Source organism: Podarcis erhardii, assembly GCF_964252035.2.
Source record: "Podarcis erhardii genome assembly, chromosome: 2".
NCBI classification, from domain to species: domain Eukaryota; kingdom Metazoa; phylum Chordata; class Lepidosauria; order Squamata; family Lacertidae; genus Podarcis; species Podarcis erhardii.
The window spans coordinates 24,128,791-24,153,948 of NC_138498.1; the positions used below are offsets into that span (position 1 = coordinate 24,128,791).

At 42.3% G+C, this 25,158-nt stretch overlaps 1 protein-coding gene across 3 annotated transcripts in view; it reads right to left on the reverse strand.

Annotated features, from left to right (window-relative positions):
* The window catches only part of PRKCA (protein kinase C alpha), a 204,225-nt gene that overhangs the window by 16,880 nt on the left and 162,187 nt on the right, over positions 1-25,158 (reverse strand). For 2 of the 3 annotated variants that reach the window (XM_081849658.1, XM_081849660.1), the window contains exons 9-15: positions 13,037-13,060; positions 9,156-9,299; positions 7,986-8,159; positions 6,000-6,091; positions 5,082-5,144; positions 4,344-4,482; positions 1,846-1,926 (exon numbers count right to left, since the gene is read on the reverse strand). In XM_081849658.1, coding sequence (XP_081705784.1) covers positions 1,846-1,926; positions 4,344-4,482; positions 5,082-5,144; positions 6,000-6,091; positions 7,986-8,159; positions 9,156-9,299; positions 13,037-13,060 — 717 coding nt within the window. The remainder of the gene's footprint in view (positions 1-1,845; positions 1,927-4,343; positions 4,483-5,081; positions 5,145-5,999; positions 6,092-7,985; positions 8,160-9,155; positions 9,300-13,036; positions 13,061-25,158) is intronic. The other variant, XM_081849659.1, reaches the window with a different exon arrangement.

The following is a 25,158-nucleotide window of genomic DNA, read 5'->3' on the forward strand; positions in this document are numbered from 1 at the left end:
CGATTCCTCTCCCTGAGTGTCACAAAACCCTGCCATTTATGCTGCTCCTGGCATCCATTTCATAGTATTATATTTGCATACACTTTCCAATTTAAAGTGTCAGGAATGGAACAAGAGCATGTAAAAGCTTGAGTTTCTTCCCCACCCCCAGCAGTTTTTTGGAAGAGAGGCAGAAGCAGCAAGACTTGTTCTCATCCCCAAATCAGATTTAAAGACACCTAACTGCCTGTGCCTAATCTACCTGAATTTAGAAGGCTTTGTCCCCTCAGATGTGTCTGCTATGCCTACAAATGTAATCCAATTCTGACAAACAAAACGTTACAGCGGTTTGTTGATTTCCCCATTATAATCAATGGAGAGACATTATAATCAAGGGAGAGAAACAAAGCAACAGTGTTTACAGAGCAAAGGTGTTGTCTGAAGCACTCCAAGGTCCGTAGGCCTTCTATATGAAGCACCCAATCAGGATCTGAAGATTTTTGTTTGTGTGCACACCTCAAGTTTAGATGTTCAAATCTTGGCTTAATAAATCAAGATAGGAGTGAGCTTACTGCACACACACTTATTTTGCTCCTTCCTCTGCACAAGCTGGGAAACAAATCAGGAGGACACAGTTAGATACAGCTTTCTTTTATATCCAGACTGAAAACCACAGTTAATGGCTTCCACACAAACCAGATTAGGAAGACAAGTTCCATGGGTTTATGTTGTGGATGGTTTGGATGGTATTAACCATAGTTTCCTGGTTTGGACATAACATGGTTAGCCATAGCTTCCTGGCTTGTTTCCATGCTCACATGAAGGGAGGAGCAAAAGGACTCTGTCCAGGTACATAAAACTCATTCACACTTCAGCTTACTAAACCAAGATTTGATCGTCCAAATGAGGCTTTAGTTTGTGCTGCATTACATAAGGGAAGGGACGCGGGTGGCGCTGTGGGTTAAACCACAGAGCCTAGGACTTGCCGATCAGAAGGTCGGCGGTTCAAATCCCTACGACGGGGTGAGCACCCGTTGCTCGGTCCCTGCTCCTGCCCACCTAGCAGTTCGAAAGCACGTCAAAGTGCAAGTAGATAAATAGGTACCGCTCCGGCGGGAAGGTAAATGGCGTTTCTGTGTGCTGCTCTGGTTCGCCAGAAGCAGCTTAGTCATGCTGGCCACATGATCCGGAAGCTGTACGCTGGCTCCCTCGGCCAATAAAGCGAGATGAGCGCCGCAACCCCAGAGTCGGTCACAGCTGGACCTAATGGTCAGTGGTCCCTTTTACCTTTACCTTTGCATAAGGGAAGGTGACAAACTATTTTCAATCTGAAAGTGGCCGATGATTCCCCAGAAATCCCTAAGTATTGGAGACAAAAGAAGCAGAACTATATAACTATAAACCGCACTTTATGTGCAGTTTTGCTCCTTCACTCCCAGCGATGGAAAACAGCACAGCTTTCAATGGGAAGGCTAGCTCTTAATGGGTTACTGGATCACCTCTTCCATGAGCCAGCAGAACAAAATTAAACCTAACTGATATGTTGCCTTCAACTGAACTCAGCCACTCTGTGTTTGCATTTCTCATTGCATGCTTAAACGCTATCAGTTTGTGTGCACACAGGAACAGGTTGGTTATTAAGGCTGATGAGCTGTTAGCTATGCAGACAATGTGCATATTATAATCTCGTGACTTGATTTAACTTTCATAGAGCGTGGGGGGGGGGAAATATGGATTGAACCAACTGAATCTAACAACCCTGCTGTTAATTTCTCTACTAATAAGGCATCTTTCACATTTAATCATTCACCTGGCATCAATGCTCACTCATTGAAGTATTAAATGCAGAAGCACAAACATCCTTACCTGACCAGCTAGCATCTCGTATAACAGTACGCCATAGGCCCACCAGTCGACTGACCTTCCATATGGCTGATAGGCAATAATCTGTGAATTGTAATGAAGAAACCTATGTTTTAAGGTTGATTTTATTATTTTTTAATCAAACGTCTAACTGAAATATTCTGTAGAAATAATTTTATAAACAAAATCAAGATAATGGAAAAATACTGAAGTCATGCTATGGAGGGACACAGTTGGAACAATTGGTTGATTCAGCTTCATGTATCTCCATGCGTTTCACAGGAACACCTACAGGCAGGCCCATGCAGAACAGGGAGTAGCCACAGGCCTCAGAGGGCTGAGCCAGCGGGGTGGGGGTGTGGAGACCCACCAGATTTATGTTGGCATGCCAAGAGCAAGACCTCAGAGAAGCTCTGCATGGGCCTGGCTACAGACATCTGTAACTGTGGCAAACTGAAAAGGGCAAGAAATGGCCACAGTGTGCAATCAGGGGTTTACAACCATGGTTTGCATGAAGTTTTAAAGCTGCAACAAGCAAACCATGGTTAAGACAATATTCTCAACTCTCCAGTCTCTATGTTTGTTAAGGGGAGAAACTGATGTTGACAGTATCTTCCTATGAATCAACTCCAGAGGGAAGGCAAGGTAAAACATTCTGATTTTAACAGGGGCTAAGGAAACAAATCATAGTGAGTGCTAACCAGAATTAAAGGTATGTTTGCACTTAATGCTAAACCATGGTTTAGCAGCACATGGATGATTCTCAGTAAGCCAACTTCAAATCAGGAGTTATGAAGCTAGGTTGTTTAGCCATTGCCTGTTTCAAACCAAGATTACATTTTTGTACACAAGCTAAGCAGAAGTCAGTATTCTGGCCACAGGGGAGAAAGAGGGAGTGTGCAAGTCTGACACTTGTACACATAACACCTGTTTAAGCATTATGTGTAAACCTACCCTAAGTGCTGTATCTGCACAAGGACTACTGAACATCAGTTATTTGTTTGGTGAAGTAGTTGAGTATGTTAAACAAGGTGTTTCAGTGGAAATTCACATTGCTGACCAGATCTATTACATGCTACTTCAAAAATAAATGTTAGTAAACACTGTGTATCTGAAGAAGTGTGCATGCACACGAAAGCTCATACCAAGAACTAACTTAGTTGGTCTTTAAGGTGCTACTGGAAGGAATTTTTTTATTTTGTTTTGACTGGTTTTAATGGAAGAGACCGAGATCCTTTTGCTCTGCTGTAGTAACAGAACTTCATAGGAAGTCAACACTAACATTGAACCAATTATTACTTTATTCTGGGGCTTTAAAGGCATTTTTTAAAATCTGCAAACCCTGGTTAAAGACATACTAGTTGAATCATCAATTGAATTCTATTCCATTTCAATTTCTACAGTATAAATAAAATGCAGGAAGGCAGCCTTACTGTGCTAATGCACACCACATAAAATGAGAGTGGAAACTGTGTTCACACTTAACAAACAGGTGCTGTCTGAGGCACTAATTGGGAGAATGTGTACTTCAAAGACATAAGTAATTGGGAAGCTGAATTATTCCCTTTCATGACATAAAAGGAAAGTGAGCAGAAAGGTGAGAGCCAAATAAAAAAAAACATTCGGCTCACTTGCTTCACTGACAGAGATGATGTACACAAAATATGAATATATATTAATTCAAGTAAGGATTTATTTGCCTGTAAATAACAAGCCAGTCCTAACTGACACTAATTCAAGATATAACTGTGTGGTAAATTCAGACTTTACTCTTATGGCTGTATAACCTATAAAACTCAAAGAAACTGGCTGTGTCAATGATTTCCTTTTGGATAAACGCAGTTGGGTAGCACTGGGCCTAAGAGACAAATTACTATATTTTTCGCCCTATAGGGTGCACCGGCCCATAGGGCGCACCTAGTTTTTTTTTGGGGGGGGGAATAAAGGGGAAAAAAATTATTTCCCTCCCAGGCGCAGGGCTGGGGCGGGGGAAACCCAAGCTTCTCCCGACCCTAGCCCCCAGAACAGGCTGCTATCCGTTTGCCTTGGGAGCCCGGCGGGAACTCCCACGGGCTCCCAAGGCTTGTGGATAGCTTCCTGAAGCCTGGAGAGCGAGAGGGGTCGGTGTACACCAACCCCTCTCGCTCTCCAGGCTTCAGCGAAAGCCTGCAGATGCCCCATAGGACACACACACACATTTCCCCTTCATTTTTGGAGGGGGAAAAGTGCATCCTATAGGGCGAAAAATACGGTAACTGCTTGGCAAAGTTTTCCTTCACTGTACTTAATTTGTAACTGCCCATCCAAATTGGGCTTGCAGTGCTTCAGGAAGGCCCAGGAGGAGGGTGTGGTTTCCACCAGTTTGTCACTATGCACCATTTTTATCATCATGTGATTATCAGTGAAAGGAATCTGGTACTGGACAGGATGCTTAAACATGCATTTCACAGTTGCCTTGGGGAAATGGTTGTATGGTGTTTCGCGTCTCAGATAGTAAGTACCTCAGGTGCAATGTAATCAGGAGTCCCACAGAAGGTCCTCGTTGACACTCCATCAGCCATATTCTCCTTGCACATCCCAAAATCTGCAATCTTAATGTGCCCTTCATGATCCAACATTACGTTATCTAATTTCAGATCCCTATGAGAAATCACACAGAAATTAAAAGTCTGAATCCAAAGAAGAGGCGACAATGCTCCTCTCCATGGACTCCAATGGAGATTTCAATTCCAGTGACACAGGTTCATAGTCTGGGGGTGCTCATGGGTTAGGTGTGAGAATCTCAGGTGGTCAGATACTGTGAAACTCCAAGAACTAACTACTGTAACATGTATTGTACTCTGCCTAAAGTATTCTGCCCTCAAAGGGAGTTCAGAAGTTTCCACTTATGCAGTATGTATACTCTCATTTTGGAAATTGGAATACATTTGTTTCTTCAGTCTGAATTGTGGCAACTGCTGTGGTTATTGTTCAATTTCCAGGTACTCAGTTTTATGCTCTAAGGTGGCCAGAATAGACCACATAATCAAGCAATTCAGGGTTCAAATTCCCACTTAGCCATGAAACTCACTAATTGGGCCTTAGGCCAGTTACCATTTATCAGCCTAACCTATTCCTTCCTGAGAATGCATGCAGCCAACTTCCTCCCGCCCTCATAACTATTTTTCCGCCGGTGGTGACAAACTTTGTTTTTCTGCAGAGCAAACAAAAGTGTTTCTAGGTGCGACTTGAATACTCACCGATAAATGATTCCTTTTTTATGCAGGAAGAATAGCCCCACTGAGATCTCTGAAGCATAGAACCTGAAAGAAAAGGACACCGCATTAGATACAGGAAAATGTTTTGGAGCTTCCATTGTGGCACTTGCCAAGGAACCGCTGCCTCTCCCTATTTTAAAAATTGTTCTGGCTTTGGGGGGGGGGGGTTGGCTGTTTGTGTGCATGTATGGGAGGCTGCTTGTTGTTGCTGCTGCTGTTGTTGTTGGGCTTTATTACAACCAGCAAAATAACTCAAGGAATGTGTCAAGAAAGGAATGTGGCCTGGAGAGTGTTCTATGGGCCAGATAGAGAGGTCTGCATTTGGGCCTGAGCTTAAGGTTCAAGACCTCTGTTTTATGTCCTTCCTTGCTCTTTTCGATCCCTCAGGGCTCTCTGGCTGGTTACCAGGGGCCTCATCCTGGAGGGGCCTATGTCCCTTTCTCTCCTGAAGGAGAGTTATCGGTATCAGCCCAGAATGTTACACAAAGCTTAAAAGAAATATAATACAACCTGACAAAAGCTGTGTGAACAGGAGATAGCATATGTCATATCAGACGATATCTAATTTTTGTGACCGCCACTGTTGCTTAGCTTGTTTAAGAGTCGCACAGGATACAGAGATCCAAGAAATACATTTCCTTGCCAAATGCTCAGTGACTTAATTACATGAAGATAACGGAAATGACTGGCGCCTAGAATGTAATTGTTCTGAGCAGTTCACAAATCTGCGTAATACTGACGAGCTTTTGGAAGCCAGAGTTACTGCGTAGGGTTGCCAACGACACACCCTAGTAAAGGGGGCAGGGTGGGGATGGGAAGGAGAGAGGACAAATATAGCCCTAGAACAAAATATTAAATGACAACTCTGATTTGAAAATGAACAGAGAAAGAGACACTCACACGGCTTGAGGCTCCTTGAATTTTCCTACTTGCTGGATATGATACATGAGGTCACCGCCATTCACGTACTCCATGACAAAATATAGGCGATCCTAGCATACAACGTGAAAGCAAAAATATATATCAGGCAGCAGAGACCTGTCACTATGAAATTGTTAAGAGAAATCTTAAGCAGATCTACACTGAACACAAATCTGTATTATTATAACACAGCTGCACAGACAAGTCATGTAACAATAATGTATAGCTATAATAACGTCTTCTGTTTGGTAGACAAACTCATATTGGCTTTTCATAATGATATTTGATTATTGAGCCTGTCACTGAGGGGGGGGGAGCCTTCCCCTCCCAATCATTATTTCTGAGACAAAATAAGGAACAAATAAATCGATATTGCAGTATTGACTTTAATTTCCCTAAATTTCTGTTTTTTACAGAAAAATAAATGGAACCAGTGCCAGATATAGGGCAGGGAGAGCGGTTCACCCACACAAGGTGCCCAGCTGGGGGAGGGAGAGAAGATCCAATTTAGTGCCACATAGAAATGGTTAAATTTACTTCCCAATTACAGAGCTACCCTTATGACTTCTTTTCCTTATGTCTATTAATTGCTTCATCAACAGTCAAACAGTTTGAAGTATATTTAGAACACACTGTACCAGAAACTCATTAATTTAGCATTCCTATTGTAGGATTTATACATTCATTTTTATTCCTTTGCCACAGCATCATTAATTTACTGTCCAGTAGCTTATTATTTTTCTTTTTTCTTTTTTTAGAAAAAGAAATTTCTTTTCATTGGTTTGAAGTGGATGCCCCCAGCAAATTTCATTATTTTAATTAATGTGGGCAAATCACAGCTTTCAAGATTTATTTTGGGGTTGTGTGATAGAGATATATTTCTTACAAAAGTCGCTATTAAATTAAAATTTTAGATAAGCATTACACTGCTTTACTGCATATGCTTACTCAATGACACGTTCAAATCTTTTGTGCAGAAATAGGGTTCCCCTCCCATTCTTAATTCTATAATGCTTATTTCCTTTATTACAGAACCAATTCCATCCGGGAGAATATGGAATGAAAAACAGAATGAAACCGTAATTCATTCAAGGTTGTAGCTCAGAACGGCATCTGAGAAATTGCTCAGAGAATAAAGTGACAGAGTTCACTGAAGTCTGGTGCATGGTCACTTGTAAGCTCAGCCTGTGAACTGTCTTCACTGAAAAGCATTATAAAAACTCTGCCTGTGCTATTAGTTCTGGAACAGCCATTTCACACATGCTGATCACCCATTGACACCCATCATGTAATGAGTGTGTGCATGGATGAACTGACTAGTTTTCTTGCGCATCATCAGTTCAAGTTAAACTGAACATGCATGAGAAAGCCAATGATGAGTTTTTAAAGTTTGAAATATCTACTGCAAAGGTTCTAGAGGCAGTCATTTCTAAGCAAAGTTGTTAGTTTTGCTGCTTAAGGCTGATGTCAGGAAAACACTTGACATATGGCAAGCCTAGTTCAATGACAAAATGAAGAGGATGGGATTCAACCAAATTGTTCCATGCATGGACCAGAGTCTTCTCACACAATGAGGCTTCCACCTCTCTAATCCCCTGTGCACCCCACACCCCTAATTCTGCTCTGGCTGGTTGGGGAACCCCAGAACAGGTCTAGGGTGTGTGCACGGGGGGTGGGGGGTGGAGGGGGGCGGGAAAGTCTTGTTGTGTGAGTAGCCCCTGTTCCATGCATGCATACAGCACCTTGTGGTATGCAGAATTCCACCTAGAGCCTGTATATTCAAAACTCTGTCCTTATTTTAACAATTTGTTAACTAAATTATCATTACCATCTAAATCTCAAAGAGCTCAGAAGTTTGTTGCAAATGTTACTGAAAGACAGTGCCAAGAGTGGTGACCTTGGCAGACAACTGAATAGCCGCAGGAGTCAGAAGAAATCAGGGTCACCCGTGAACATGTGACGTACCACAGTCTGGAAGCAAGAATGAAGCTGGGTTAGGAAGGGAGGCTTGTCCTGCAAGGCTAGAACTCTCTTTTCAACCATGGTACACTCTACATCATCATCCTGAATCACCACATCTTTTTTCAATATTTTGACTGCATACAGTTCTTCTGTCCCTTTTCGTTCTGCCAGCATCACCTGCACAAAGGAGAGGGTGAAAAATTTGATGGCCACAAGAGACAGGTTATTTCTTATAAAAATCTATAGACAAGCAGCCCTGGTGATTTGTCTCCTGCTCTAAGGAAGTGCAGTCAAATTCTTATTAAAATCTTACTGTTCTACAATGCAGCTATGCTACACAATCAGTTTTGTAAATATATATATATAAGGAACTGCATCAGATCTCAACAGCCAATTACATCTCCCAGGAATATGTACATATTTTTTGATGTAGAGATTACATCTTCTTTTATTAAACACCATTAAAGTAACAGAACAATAGCAGGTTGCTTAGTGGCTAATAGCTGAACTAGAAGACCTTCCTACGCTTGTAAATTCAAATTTTAATCATAAAGTCGCATGGCCATCTCTAGAATGCCTCTTATGACTTAAGGAATGGTCTGTAGCATTTTCAGCCATTAAGCAATTAAAGATGCATCTCATTCAGAAATGAAAAAAAAGGGGGTTGAGCTATTATCCTCCTTTCTCAAATGTTGGCGGTGTGGACTCCCATATGCATGATGTTGAGCTGTTCACTAATGTTACTTTTCTTAGGTGAGGTCTTGAATACAGATGTTATTTGGAATCAGGCACCAGGCAAGGAATTATGACATGTGAGGGCACTCGGTGCAGTTAAGAGCAGTTATTGAATTCTTCACCATCCAATACAATAATGGATTGAGAACTCGCATTCCCTATTTTATACTCACTCTGAGCACAACAGCACACCTACGAGGATATTAAGTCTGCTTTTCTGGAGACACATGCCCAGTAGTTACTAATTCTGTTTAGCACAGTTCTTCCCTTTATCAAGGATTGGGAACACTGACTCTCTTCCTTCATACATTCAGTATTCCTCCTTTTCCTTTAATAGTTGTTGCTCCCCCCCCCCGCCCCTGTGTATTATTCATTTGAGTAAAACACAAAACCCCATTAAAATAAGGCACATGAGAAGAAATCATCAAGGCTTCCTACCTTCCCAAAACTCCCCTTTCCAAGCACCATGAGAAAGTTGAAATCTGTCAGCTTAACCTGATCAAGGTTATTGGATGGTAAACTACAGCTCCGGTCTTCAATTGGAGATATGACTTTGTTAGCTGAAGGTCCAAGTCTGGCTTTCTAAATAAATAAAGAATATAGCTGTAAGGTTTGACCTTTGCTTTCAAAGCTATGATTCTGACCCTTGTGCAATGAGAGAGGGAGTAGGAATGAGAGCACTAGCTATATCCTCATCACACTCCATGAGTTGGAGGGCTAACTTCTGAAGTGGGAGCCTTTTCTACTCATAGGTAAAGGACCCCTGGATGGTTAAGTCCAGTCAAAGGTGACTATGGGGTTGCAGCACTCATCTCGCTTTCGGGTTGAGGGAGTTGAGGTTTGTTCACAGATAGCTTTCCAGGTCATGTGTCCAGCATGACTAAACTGCTTCTGGCACAATGGAACACTGTGATGGAAACCAGAGCGCACAGAAATGTTGTTTACCTTTCCGCTGCAATGGTACCTATTTATCTACTTGCACTGGCGTGCTTTTGAACTGCTAGGTTGGCAGGAGCTGGAACAGAGCAACTGGGACAGAGCCTGAACCAGGCAAATGCCTGCATGGGATTAATCTGAAGGTTTGTTCTCAGAGATGGAACTGCGCAAAATATTGCATAAGCACAAATTCAAAAGACCCATTCCAACAATATTGTGGGTATTGTTATAGGTGGCAATAATCTGTGCGACTAGATAGAAGCAACTTCTCTCACCTGGTTAAGAACACCCAAGAGAACATCAAAATAAATTATTACCTTCATGCCAAAATCCCTCAAATCAATTGATTTGAGAGCTTCCCTTTCAAAACATGAAGAGTGTCCTTAATAAAATTCATGCATTTAATATGTTGCAGGGTATACAAAACATTTTGAAATGTTTCAGTTGAAATATGCTCTTCATAGTGATGTTTTTCACAACATATGACATGCTTTTTTGGAAAGAAAGTCTTTACTCTCAACGGACAGCATATTATAGCAACCCACATTACGAGACTTACTTTCTGACCAATTACCACCAACAAATTTGATTTTCAATCAAAACATTGTTCTCAGTGGGAAAAATATTGTTGCACTCAAAGCATTTGTCATGAGATGTTTATGATTTGCAAATGCATCCTTTAGGGTAAATAAAATTTAAAAGCAGCAATGAACAGTTCTTTGTATAAGCTGCTTTCCAAACCACAGAATGTTAAGACAAGGAGAATTCAAAGACTTATCTCTTAAGGAAAATCTCTCCCTAAAATATAACTAGCTTGGGCTACAGTCAATGAATTCATTTTGTTAGCACCAAAATTTGCACCTGCACAATGGAACAGTCTCTTCTCGCAGTCTGTGCCCCCTGTACCCCACAAACCTGCTCCAAAGGGTTAGAGAAACCTCTACAAAACCCCTAGGAAATTTCCCCAGATCTTCATTGTCATTTTTGTGCCTAAAATTAACATCCAATCATTTTAATAAAGAAGCATGAATACTGGGGTTTTCTACCTGCTTCAAAAAGTCCCGTCTCGCCCCACCCTCCGCAAAAAAATTACAGCCAAAGGTGATGTGTAGAGTCAGAAATGCTTCAACAAATTTTCACTGTATCATTTCAGTAATAACTTCACTGGCAACATCAATTGGTTAAACGTAGTATACTCCTCATAAGTGGCATACAGAAAATCAACTGAGACAAGACTTTTACCAGAACAGAAAATTCTTAGAACTGTAAACTCAGATTTGAGTGTTTTATGCCCAAGTCAAATTAAGATGATAGATAGATTTATACAGGGGCTTAAAATAATAATAAAAACAACAACAGTAAGTAAAGAGTAGCCCCTATTACTTGAATAAAAGGTTGTGTTTAAAGCCACAACCAATACACTAAAAGTCAGTGAATCCTCACACCATGCCATAATGGCAATTATGGTGTTATCCATATACCATCATCCAAATCGCTGGATGACCCCTTACAGAGGCTTTGTACAGATGTTAAAAGGCATAAGGGACAATACTGAACCCTGCAAACCCCCACAGCATAATCATCACAAGGTTGAGCAGCTGTGTCCCAGTGCTATGCTCTGGCAATGATCCTGCAGGTAGGAGTGTAACAGAGCCATTCCAGGAGAATATCATAGTATCAAAAGCCATTCAGAGGTCAAGACGAATAAACAGTTATCATTCCCCTGATATAAGGAATCAACCAGGGTGATCAAGTCTGTTTCAGCGCTAAACCCTGGCCTGAAACCAGATCAAAATGGGTCCAAGATATCGGTAAGAACACAACGATAATAAAGAGTGTGATCCTGTCCCACTTATTTTTGCTACAGAGTTCAGAGGAACCAGGACTGGATACAAAATCTGGAGGAATTTGTAAAGGTAACTGACAAGACAACAGGTAATATTGGGGGACATGTCTTACATTGCTAGAAGATCTACAAAAGGAAGTAGGAAGCTTTAATTTCCATCTAGACAACCCACTCCCAATTATTGGGGACGACCAATCATCATTCTCCAAACACTAGGTTCTTGCCTGAAGCAAGTGCTAGCTATATTTTTTTTACACATTGGAGCCAAATTGCAGAATATGAAATATCACAATACCTAAAATTAATTACATGCCTCCATTTTTAGGACACAGAGTATGATAATTACTGCATTATAGCATATGCCTCATATTACTCCAGGCAGAAAATATTATTTATAGTGTGTATCCCAAGGCTGGCTCCTGAGCTTTGAACTGGGGTTGAAAGGAAGCAAGCATCCTATCAGTCTATCAAACCTGACACAGTACATCCATCAGATGGGGAATAATCCCAAGGGGTTTTAATTGAGTTCAACATAATTTATTAGGATAAGAGCCTTCACTTGAATATTTTTCATAGCCGTCCTCCTTTTTTAATAAGAAATCAATATATGAAACAGATTTTTAGCCCAGCACAAAAATCTATAAAGGTCAAAATATTTTAATGTATATCTTAATGATAAAATGAAGGGCCTTTTTCAGATTTATTTTATATATAACACCAACTTTTTGTGGTATTGGTTGTGAAGAACTCAGAGAGCTTTTAAGCCTCTGAATCACATTATTCTGTCACGCTGTATCACAAGCCAAATCTCACCATGCAATATGCAATGCATGCTGAATAGACTTCAGGCAGAATACCATGCAATGGACTTACTCTGCCTTAGCCAGAGAAGGTGCTATAGGTAGACATTTAAACAAGGAGAAAAAAGTTGTGTTCAGTATAAAACTCAGAACACTGCTTTTGCCCTTTGGATTTTCATGTTAATGTTTCAGAAACCAGTGCTTTCTGAAGAAGCAAAATACCACCGGAAAATATACACTTTACAGTCTGATACCATTTCTGCTAATGGTGGGGTACATTCATAGTCCTCCCCTGGTTCAGCAGCACTTATTAGGATCGCTGATTTCCTCATTCCTCTGCATAACACAACTGGGCTTTCAAATTTTAAGCCAAGAGCACAGAAGGAGCAAAGACCGTTCTGGTCTCCTTTCAGGCATGCAAGACCTGTGCAAATTGGCTGGGGAGCTTTTCATTGCACATATTATCCTACTTTAAGTGCAAGCCAAAGCAGGTTAAAACTATACATAAAGCTGCCCAGGAGATAACTATCGGAATCTCTTTTTTGATGATTTGTCATTATTAGAAACTCATCTTGCATATTGACACTACACATGTTAATATCTCTTAGTAAAACTAAACGAAAAACCCACAGACAAACTTCAAATGCAGATTTCAAATGGAAATTAGTTGCACCACGAAGAGGGTAGAAAAATCCCAAGACATGCACGTAGTCTTACTTTCTTTGGTTTGGACGCACCTTATCTTGGACCTTTCTTTTACCCTGTAACCACAGGCAAGTTATTACTTTGGGGCATTGAACGAAACCACTATAATTCTATAAGCAACAAACAAACAAACCCCAGTCCCGCCTGGTACAATTATAGGGGGTTCCATTCACTATCTACTCCACTATCTACTCCACTATCAACTCTCTTTGGGTTTTACCTGCAAGTACTTTATGGAGAGCATTCCTTCACAGAGAACTAGCAAGAACATACCCTCCCAACTCAACAGGAGGAGAAAAGTGATCATAGCCCAGTCCTCATGCTTTCTCTGCCAGCAATTTAATCCTTAGAAGGGCATGTACCAATAGCACTGCCACAAAACATGTTAGCTTGCCTTCGTGAAAAGAACAGGAATGGGTATCTTCAGAAGTATATCTTCAGAAACTGATTTATTTTTCCCTAATTTGTGGATTTCACAATTTCAAGAATTGTGTCTGCAGATTCATTACAGACTAGAGGGAGGCTGAGAAGGGTGCTTTCCTGAATTCAAAAGCCAATCTGTTATACTCAAGCAGAGAAGTAACCATGGTTGCATCCATACCATACATTTAAAGCACTTTTCAAAGTTATGGCTTCACCCAAAGAATCCTGGGAACTGTAGTTTGTTAAAGGGGTTGGGAATAATAGCTTGGAGACACACTGCAGAACCAAGGATTTTTTGGGGAGGAAGAGCCATGACTGTTAACAGTTGCAAATAGTTCAAAATTGAACTATTAACTTCAGTGCCAATCACACGTTATCCATTGTTCCAAAACGTCTCTCACACACCCTCGTTTATTTCTATACAAAATCTTCTGGGTTCAGTTTAAAGTAACTATAGTCTGGTATTGCGTCTTGTCTCCAAACCATGATTTGAACCTGCAGTTTGATGTGGGTTTGCAAACCATGGTTTAGAGGTTGGCTCGAACCACAAATTTGCCTCAGCAAATTTTACCTCAGCAAACAATGCTTAGCAAAAAACAGAAAGCAAACAAATAATAATAATAAACCCAGGAAGTGGAAGAAGGAACCCATGGACAAGAATGGGAAAGCACTTTGCTTTTGCGCTACGTTTTAATTAAACCTATGAGTCACACTACAACTAACTGCAAATAGTAGCAGGACTACTATCTGGTCCATTTGAGAAGGCACAGTATGCCTGTTGTCATAGCAACATGTTTAAGACAATCTCGAAGGAGCTCTCTTGCCTGCCTTCTCTTCAGTACACAGAAAACATGAAAAATGGTTTATGTGTGTGTTTTCATCTAATACACTGGAATATGAACCTATGTTTTCTGTAGTTTCTTTTTGGCGAACAATCACTTCAACGTCATCCTGCAGTTGATCCCTGCATTGCAGGGGGTTGGACTAGATGACCCTCGGGGTCCCTTCCAACTCTACAGTACAATGATTCTAGACTTATGTGACATACTTAATGTATCCAAATGGTTTCCAGAGAGTGGTAGGGGATGCTTTATCCCATGTTGATGGCCTTTCAGCCGATTCCTTGGTGGCCCACTGGAATGTGGAGTTAACCAGGGCTATTGACTGTTTGGCTCCGAAGCGCCCTCTCCGATTGCATGGAGCCCGGGCAGCCCCGTGGTTTTCCATGGATCTGAGGGCAATGAAACAATCGTTGAGACGGCTAGAGCGCCGGTGGCGGATAACTCACTCCGAGTCTGACCGGACACAGGTTAGAGCTCAACGTCGAGCCTACCAAGTGGCGATAGCGACAGCAAAGAAGACTTTCTTCACCACCTCTATTGCATCTGCAGAAAACAGCAGCAGGAGACTTTTTCAGGTGGTTCACAATTTAGCGGAACCACCTGCGACATCGGGGCCCAGTACGGGCCACATGATCTCCTGAAATGATTTCGCAAAGTTTTTTGCAGATAAAATCGCTCAGATTTGGGAAGAAGTAGACTCCACCGTGGGAGCAGGGCCAGGGCGGGAGAGTGCTAGAGTCCTGTCTAGTCAAGTTGTGTGGAATCAATTCCAATCTGTTACCTCCGAGGATGTGGACAGGCTGCTTGGACGAGTGAAGCCAACCACCTGTCTCCTGGATCCTTGCCCATCCTGGCTTATAAAAACTAGCCGGAAAGGACTGGGCAATGGGCTTCGTGGGGTGGTGAATGCTTCCCTCCGTGAGGGAGCCTTCCCAGACCCGCTGAAAGAGGCAGTTATTAAACCGCTTCTTAAAAAACCATCTTTAGATGCGGCCACGATGGCCAATTATTGCCCAGTCTCAAATCTTCCATTCTTGGGCAAGGTGATTGAGCGAGTGGTTGCTGAACAACTCCAGGCACGCATGGAAGAAGAGGACCATTTGGATCCCTTCCAGTCAGGATTCATGCCTCATCATGGGACTGAAACTGCCTTGGTCGCACTGGTTGATGATCTCCGGCAGGCTAGGGACAAAGGTGAGAGCTGTTTCCTAGTTCTGCTGGATCTCTCAGCGGCGTTTGATACCATTGACCATAACATCCTTCTGGACCGTCTTGAGGGGCTGGGAGCTGGGGGCTCTGTCATACAGTGGTTCTGCTCCTTCCTCCTGGGCCGTGTTCAGAAAGTGGTGGTGGGGGATGAATGTTCAGACCCCTGGGCTCTCACTTGTGGGGTGCCTCAGGGTTCTGTCCTCTCCCCCATGCTTTTCAACATTTACATGCAGCCACTGGGAGAGATCATCAGGAGGTTTGGGCTGGGTGTCCATCAGTATGCGGATGATACCCAGCTCTACCTCTCTTTTAAATCAGAACCAGTGAAGGTGGTGAAGGTCCTGTGTGAGTGTCTGGAGGCGGTTGGAGGATGGACGGCGGCTAACAGATTGAGGTTGAATCCTGACAAGACAGAAGTACTGTTTTTGGGGGACAGGAGGCGGGCAGGTGTGGAGGACTCCCTGGTCCTGAATGGGGTAACTGTGCCCCTGAAGGACCAGGTTCGCAACCTGGGAGTCATTTTGGACTCACAGCTGTCCATGGAGGCACAGGTCAATTCTGTGTCTAGGGCAGCTGTTTACCAGCTCCATCTGGTACGCAGACTGAGACCCTATCTGCCTGCAGACTGTCTCGCCAGAGTGGTGCATGCTCTGGTTATCTCCCACTTGGACTACTGCAATGCACTCTACGTGGGGCTACCTTTGAAGGTGACCCGGAAACTACAACTAATCCAGAACGCGGCAGCTAGACTGGTGACTGGGAGCAGCCGCCGAGACCATATAGCACCGGTATTGAAAGACCTACATTGGCTCCCAGTACGTTTCCGAGCACAATTCAAAGTGTTGGTGCTGACCTTTAAAGCCCTAAACGGCCTCGGTCCAGTATATCTGAAGGAGCGTCTCCTCCCCCATCGTTCTGCCTGGACGCTGAGGTCCAGTGCTGAGGGACTTCTGGCGGTTCCCTCACTGCGAGAAGCAAAGCTACAGGGAACCAGGCTGAGGGCCTTCTCGGTAGTGGTGCCTGCCCTGTGGAACGCCCTCCCATCAGATGTCAAAGCGATAAACAACTACCTGACATTCAGAAGACATCTGAAGGCAGCCCTGTTCAGGGAAGTTTTTAATATGTGACATTTTAGTGTATTTTTCATCTTTGTTGGAAGCCGCCCAGAGTGGCTGGGGAAACCCAGCCAGATGGGCGGGCTACAAACAATAAATTATTATTATTATAATTATTATTATAATGTATATGGAGGGAGATATAGAATATGTGTTAAACATTTCCCCATTGACATTAAAAGTGGAACTTTAAGAAAATCAATTCCTTTTGCCTGGATTGCATACTGTGCCTTTAAGCATTAGGAAGAGAAATGTTCCCGAATCAGATTAATGAGTCTCTCAGAATGCTTCACTCACTATATTGCTGCTTCTACCACAGAGTAAGAAGACAAATGATAGCTTAAAGCAGAACAGAGACTACCTGCAGCATTATATGCTACATATAAAAATAATGGCATGAAATCACAATTATGTGGTCTGCAGAAATAAACAAACAAACACATAAATAAATGTATGCAGTTCTAATTTCTTACATTAGGATCCCAACAACCTGATTTAATTCTTAAGAGATGTTTAAAAGGACTTGCTGCGCATTTGCTTTGTTATAGTAATGCACTACTGCCCTCCTGTGGTTTGCAAATTTAAAGGAAACTTATCATACTCAGTTTAAAATTACAGACGTGTGGACACACAAACAAACACACTTTTGTATATTGTATATCTGAAGGATCATAGCTGTAGAATCCATCATGCCAAGGAAACCTGTAGACAAAGTTGTTTCATATTACTTCCTGCAACAGTATTTGCAAAAGTCAGTCTTCAGAAGCAATTCACTGACTACTTAGGTAAAAAAAAGATAAAGGTAAAGGACCCCTGGACGGTTAAGTCCAGTCAAAGGCAACTATGAGGTGTGGCACTCATCTCACTTTTCAGGCCAAGAGAGCTTTCCGGGTCATGCAGACAGCATGACTAAACTGCTACTGGCGCAAAGGACACTGTGATGAGTGCCAGAGTGCATGGAAACATTGTTTACCTTCCTGCCACAGTGGTACCTATTTATCTACTTGCACTGGTGCGCTTTCGAACTGCTAGGTCGGCAGAAGCTGGGACAGAGCAACAGGCGCACCCCCTGTAGCATGGATTCAAACCTCCAACCTTCCGGTCGTCAAGCCCAAGAGGCTCAGTCTTTTAGACCACAGCACCACCCGCGTCTACTTACCTTGCTACTTACAATGTAATGGGTCACCCACATTCATGGATGACTGAAGGTTGATTGGAGGTGGGGGAGAACAAATAAAGAACCAGCAATCTGTGAAAGGCTGCAACTTCTTTTGAAAGGAGCATGGCCTACCATGTATCTCATAAAACCAGTGTGGATAGGATAGTTCAAACGTCTTTTGACCCCTCATCCAGGGAGATTGCCATGGAAAAGTCGCCTATTGATTGCCCAGCAATTGTATAAGATAACTGGTCTCCCTTGTGGGCAAAGGTGCCAACTCTATGGGGCCCTGGTTCCTTTGGCCCTCCCTCAATAAAATATGTAGGGATGCTGCCCCGCCAATATTTTCTGCAAGTTGACACCCCCTCCCCTCCTGCCTCCCACCCTCCCTTGGGCAGCCACCTCACTGCTAACTGGGCACCGCCCTCTTTTCCCAAGCCATGATTTAGCTTAGCTTAACATGTGGACTAGGTCTATGTTTTCACCAAACTAAAAGATTTAGTGCCACCTGCAAACCTGGCCACCCCACTGTTCAAAACCCTAACTCCAAATCATTTATGAACTAGTTAAAATGCATTGATATCAATACAGTTCTTTGTGGGACCCCACTGTTTACACCTCTCTTTTGCACAGAATCTTCACTTATTCCTACTCTCTGGTTTGCCTTCTTGGTAAGTATAACATTCCTATTCTCCCCCTAACACTTAGATTTTCCCAAACCTGCAGTGGTTCTTCTGCCAAAGTTACAGCTAAAGAGAAAAAAATTCAACCAATGTACATTGCCCATGAAAACACCACTTATAAAATAAAAAAAACCTCAAGGGAGATTAAACATGAACAGACAGAACAAAAGTCTTATCAAAACTATTGTGAACTATTTCTTTCTAGCTCCCATGAGGAGCATCTCCACTCCCATCATTCACAGCCCAGACACTGAGGTCCAGCTCTGAGGGCTTTCTGGCGGTTCCCTCACTGTGACAAGTGAGGTTACAGGGAACCAGGCAGAGGGCCTTCTCGGTAGTGATGCCCACTCTGTGAACACCCTCACATCATACGTCAAACAGATAAACAACTATATGATGTTTAGAAGACATCTGAAGGCAGCCCTGTACAGGGAAGTTTTTAATGTTTAAAGTTTTAATATTTTGCTGGAAGCTGCCCATAGTACCTGGGGCAAACCAGTCAGATGGAGCGGCATATAAATAATAAGAAAGTTGTTGTTGTTGTCGTCATCATCATCATTATCCACCCCCAAAAGGTAGGGTGTCTATGTTGGTTTCTATTTCCCTCACTGAGCAGCAACTGCAGTCACAATACATTGTTTTGCATTCCACAGTCAGAGTTACTGTTGGATTCCCACGGGAATGGGAGACTGGATGTGATGTTCACTGGTTTCCTGTTTTTCACTGTTCTCTCGGTGTTCTTTGTTTCCGAGAGGAGTTGCTTCTCTGCTCTCACAGAGGCAAGATGCATGTTTGTATTCTCTCAGCATAGAGTGTAAATAAAAATTAAGAATGTAGCACATACTGCTTATCCTTCTGCTGTGTGACGACGCTCTGCTTGGGCTCAAGATAAGATGAGCCTGTATCAGCTTCAGATGGGCTGAAGCTGGTCAAAATCTCACAGTCTAGTCTACCTTCCTTGACTAACAGGGCTTTTGATAAGTTCTATTTCCATCTCTTGTCTGAACTATTTCAAGACTCAGGGCCAAAGCCTGAGTCCCACAAGTGATATAGGTTCAAAGCTGCACTGTTTTTCTGTATTTATTTTTTACTCAGATCTGCATTATTTTGAGATTGATCTAAGCAAGATTCATATATATAATCTTTGTGTTTCATCAATTTATTCTGATAAGCAGGAATGCTGGTCAGCAGGATTGCATCAAAAGACCTTAGGATTTTTAATTAAACTGTGAAGGCAGAAGCCTTGAATGCGGAGTAAAGGGTTTTAATTTCCTCAAGTTAATTATCCGAAATCCCTCTGATGTATTTCAACCTTTTTCATAAACTTGTAACCAATTGAAGCTTCTAGTCTTTAGTCTTTATTTACTCTTTTAAAAGTGGAGGTTACTGAAAGCAAAAATGTAATGGTAGAAAATGTCATGGGAAGACGAATGCCAGGGACTTTTTGTTGCTGTTTTTAAAGCTTTCTACCACAGCTATCACTTTTAAAAGCAACACAAAATCCTTCCGATGAAGAATACTGTTCATTTGAACAATACAGAATGTTTGGCATGGTTTAGACACAGAAATTCTTTGTTATATTATGCAAAGAACAAAATGAGTATGAAATTACAAGCTAATATTCAGGATCTAAGGGAAGCAGCTAACATATTTTAAATTTAGCTGCCTGTTTGTAGGACTACAGTTTTAAAGCATAGGCAACCTTCTTTCAGAAATGCAGTTCTGCATGGAACAGATTTTTTCAGTATATTTTAAAGCATGCACACACACAATAGCTGTAATCTCACGGGAAATGACTTCCTATCTTCTAGCACCAGATTAAGCCCTTTTTATTTCCCCTGTTCTTTTAGTGTTTATATTTAGACTTATTTAGCCTGGATATTCATTTTATTCTGAGGCTAAGTTGCTTCAGGTTGTGCCCATTGATTTCCCTCCGCTGACATCAGCATAAACTGAAGGAAGGTGAATTTTGCAAACTTCTTCTCCCTGTGACCCTCAGACCATTTTAAGTAAAATAAAATAAATGAATAAATTATATTCCACATCAAGTGCAACATAGATGAGAAATATCTATAAATGCGGGGGGGGGGGGGATAAATAAATATGTTGTAACGGTCAGCTTGTTAGCTATTTCAAGTCACTTATGTATGATGCTTCATCATATATTTATAGATAGGCTTTGGGGTTTTAACATTGTAACTGAAGGGGGGGAAATGACCCTATTATATATAAAAAACGAAGTCCTCTTCTGAAGATACTTTTCTATAGCAAAGACCTGCTTTTTAATACACAGACACACACACACAGGGCCGGATTTAGGTTTGATGAGGCCCTAAGCTACTGAAGGTAATGGGGCCCTTTATATGTCCAGCTGTCCTTTGTCAACAACAAATGTCACTGTTTTTGTGTTGAATATATGCTATATGGTAATTTATGGACCCAGTAGGTATCTAAAGCCATTTTATTTGTTTTTTATCTTATATTTTGGAAATGCACATCCAGTTTTTTCCCCTTTAAATTTTTTGGGGGCCCCCAAGAGAGTGGGGCCCTAAGCTATCGCTTGCACACACAGACCGTTTAAAAAGTAAAATTGAATCCAATGTTGTGTGAGTGAAGTTCTACTCATGCAATAGGATCTCTCTCCCTCCCCCCACGCTCCCCCCCCCAGCTCCTACTGGCAAGAGCACATGTGAACAGATGAAATGGAATGTTTGGAAAGATGTGTGAGAACTTAACTAAGCATTCATTCATTCATTCATTCATTCATTTGGCTAGCTAGCTAGCTAGCAAGCAAGCAAGCAAGCAAACTGGCTCTATAGCTAGTTCTAGAGAATGCACTGCAAGTACTTCTGGGGCCGGGGGGGGGGGGGATGAATTAAACCAGTATCATTTAGTCAAAGATGTACTCCTTCAGTTTCAGAAATTGAAACAAATTAAAAGATAAGATTTTACTAGATGCATCTAGCTAGCTTTTGTAAGTGAACTTTGTGAATAATTTCTATTTTATGAAACGTTATTCTTCTAATAGGTTATATTTTTTGCCTACCCATATTAAACTAGTGGGTGGTGCTGTGGGTAAAACCTCAGTGCCTAGGGCTTGCCGATTGCATGGTCGGCAGTTCGAATCCCCGCGGCGGGGTGAGCTCCCATCTTCGGTCCCAGCTCTTGCCCACCTAGCAGTTCGAAAGCACCCTTAAGTGCAATTAGATAAATAGGTACCACTTTCTAGCGGGAAGGTAGCAGCGTTTACGTGTGCTGCGCTGGTGCTGGCTGGCCAGAGCGCTTCGTCACGCTGGCCACGTGACCTGGAAGTGTCTCCGGACAGCGCTGGCCCCCGGCCTCTAGAGTGAGATGGGCGCACAACTCTAGAGTCGGACACGACTGGCCCGTACGGGCAGGGGTACCTTTTATTAAACTAGCAGCTTCATTACCTAGTGTTGCTCAGGAATTCTATGAAACAAAAACAAAAAACAAAAATAAGGGCAGTTTCGAAATCAGTGGTTAAAATCAGTGCAGGTTTGAATGCTTTGGTCTGCCATCTTGATTCAAAATGGTATCCAACTGTATCTAAGCAGACAAAAACCTGCAACTTGATCTCAGGGACCACTGTGCAAAATTTGGTTATGATATCTTAAGAGGCGTTGAAATGCATAGTGAACAAGCAACTTTCTAAAGCTTTTAAGTCAGGCACAGGCAAACTCTGGTTCTCCAGATGTTTGGGACTACAATTCCCATCATCAGTAGCTAACAAGACCAGTGGTCAGGGATGGTGGGAATTGTAGTCCCAAACACCTGGAGGGCTGGAGTTTGCCTATGCCTGATTTAAGTGGATGAGCAGCGATAACTAATATTAGAAGATTCAATGCATCCTAAAGAGGTGGCACATATGAACTGGGATCTGAATTTTGGAAAGCGAAAAATAACCCTGGAAAGAAATGTTGTGGATGCAAATGAAACAATTCAAAAGGAGAAAACTACCTTGAAGAAGGCAATATGTACTTGGAGTACTGAAAACGACAGAAAAGGATGGAGGGAGCCTGTCTTGTTAAAAATGGGAGAGTGAACCAAAACAATAATAATGAGTTGCAACAGATTTATGGCAGCAGCAATGTAGGAAACACAACTTATTTTTGAAGGGATAGCTGAGAGCCCAGTAAAAATCAGTAACTTCACCTCCAACAGCAGACACAATGCATGGCATTGCCCTTAAGCAAAAAGGGGAAAGTACATCATTAATGAAGGAAGCAAAACATACCCCTATCTGCATAAATTGTCATTTACCTCAATACACAGCACCGTTTGACAGATGGAATCACTGACCAAGACAGCGTTCCCAGCCTACCATTTGCCTGTTAAAGGTATCCATTTGAGAACAGCAATAAGTTTAATGAGGCTTGCATGCAAGGATAACTTGCTGATCTCTGGGGGAGGAAGAAAATATGAATAAAATAATGATATAGTGCAATTATAGTAGTGCTGTAATTCTATGGAGGTGTGGCAATCAGAGAAGCCTTAAGAGGGAGCACCATGTTTCTCATGCAGTGAGGTAGAACTGTGTAAATCTCCACCTGCAAACATATATAAAGGTAAAGGTAAAGGTACCCCTGCCCGTATGGGCCAGTCGTGTGCGACTCTAGGGTTGCGTGCTCATCTCGCTTAAGAGGCCGGGAGCCAGCGCTGTCCGGAGACACTTCCAGGTCACGTGGCCAGCGTGACCAAGCTGTTCTGGCAAGCCAGCACCAGCGCAGCGCACGTAAACGCCTCTACCTTCCCGCTAGAAAGCGGTACCTATTTATCTACTTGCACTTAAGGGTGCTTTTGAACTGCTAGGTGGGCAGGAGCTGGGACTGAACAACGGGAGCTCACCCCGCTGCGGGGATTCGAACCGCTGACCATGCGATCGGCAAGTCCTAGGCACTGAGGTTTTACCCACAGCGCCACCCGCATCCCTGCAAACATATATATTCATCCCTATTAACATAGAGTGCTTCCAGTTTGAATCATGATGGGTTCTCCCCTCAAAAATTATCTCCCACTCATTCATGCCTTTTGGTACTTTTGCCTGAATGCCCCTCTCACACTGCCATGCAACATTTCATTTTTCTGAAATCTGTATATATATATTTTACTTAATTTAGGAAACAGCCATTGTTTGTGAATGACAAAGCACAGCAGGGCAGAGAGTAGATGGGCGAGGTCCCTTCTGAAACTTGAACTTTGTAAGTTCTGAGCAGGACAATGCCAGAACTGACTCAGCAACAGCCATGCCAATTTCATAAAAGGCCATGTTATACACTGACTCTTTATGCCTTTTTTAAGAAAAATATTTGTGCTTCTTGTTCACACACTCATTCCTGCTAGTTAGCACACACTATGTGATCCATCATCTTATATGTGGCACAGCCGTGTACTACACTGCTTGCTTGCTAAAGGGCAAGGGAATCATCATAAAGAGTTATTTATAGCAGCTCTGAGTCACCTACCTCTTGCGAGGTGAAAACTGAGGAGTCTTACTTATTTATAGCCAAGACTTGTACTGATACATTCTGCTGGCCTTTAACATGAAACTGTGGTAAAGATAGTTTAAAATTAGACAACACAGAAGCACATCACCCGTGATGAACAAGACAGTAACGGTTAATCCTTCCCCCCACAAACCACCACCTTTTCTGATGCTTCAGCCTGAAGCCAATCTTGTTCTGTTCCAAGGTTCCTGAATAACCCTAGGGCAGCATTGGCAAGGGAAAGAGTAGCACCAGATTCTGAAAGAACTTCAGTGCAGAACCTCGGTGACAGGGAGAGAGTGATGTATGCAAATGCTCCTCCACGGTCCTTGCTTTCCTTGCGGGCTGCAGTAAAATTACTTATATATCACTACCACCAATTGTATGAACATATCACCATAGTTCTTATTTAGAGGTTTTAATGCATTGCTTCAGTGCAACAAATGCAAACTGTTTGTTATTTTGCCCACTGTGAGCTGCTCCATCCATTTCATGACTCAGGAGGGCCATAATAATGTATGCAGCTAGATTCACATTACTGTGTGTACACTCACGCCCCGGTTTTTCCACATTCATGATTGTGTATCCGTCTCATTATGATGTTCATCACATGGCTGAGAACACTGTACTAAGCACTGGTTATTCACTAAATGGGCAAGATCCAGTGTTGCGCCAGTAGACACGATGGGACTCCCCTCTTTCCTCTCCTAGGCCTGCTCTTGAGGGTCCCCCAATCTTCTCAAATTATTTTTGAGGGTATGCTGGGGTCTCTGGGGGAGAGGACAAGGAGTCTCATTTGCACAAGTGGAAAGTTATTGTGCAAGCAAGATGACACAATTGTGTATTATGCAATAAAAGCCAATTATTTCTGAAGAGATGCACCACTGGAAGAGGTAAACCACCTGCTTCTCAAGGAGATCATCATGCCATGATGAATGAAACATCCTCTTTGCAGCCCATGAGCTAAGAGACCATCATTGTTGAGATATTTGACTTCTTGTATTTTCAGTTTAGTCCATTAGCACAAGATTCTAACACAGATTTTTCTAAAGAAGCACAGAGTAAGAATAAATGGACAGTTCTTCTTCTTCTTCTTACCATTTATTAAATTTGTATATTGCCCTTCATCTGAAGATCACAGGGTGGTTTACAACATAAAAATTCAAAATGAGAACACAAAATACAAACAAACAAACGCAAACAAATAGCCCCCCTCCCC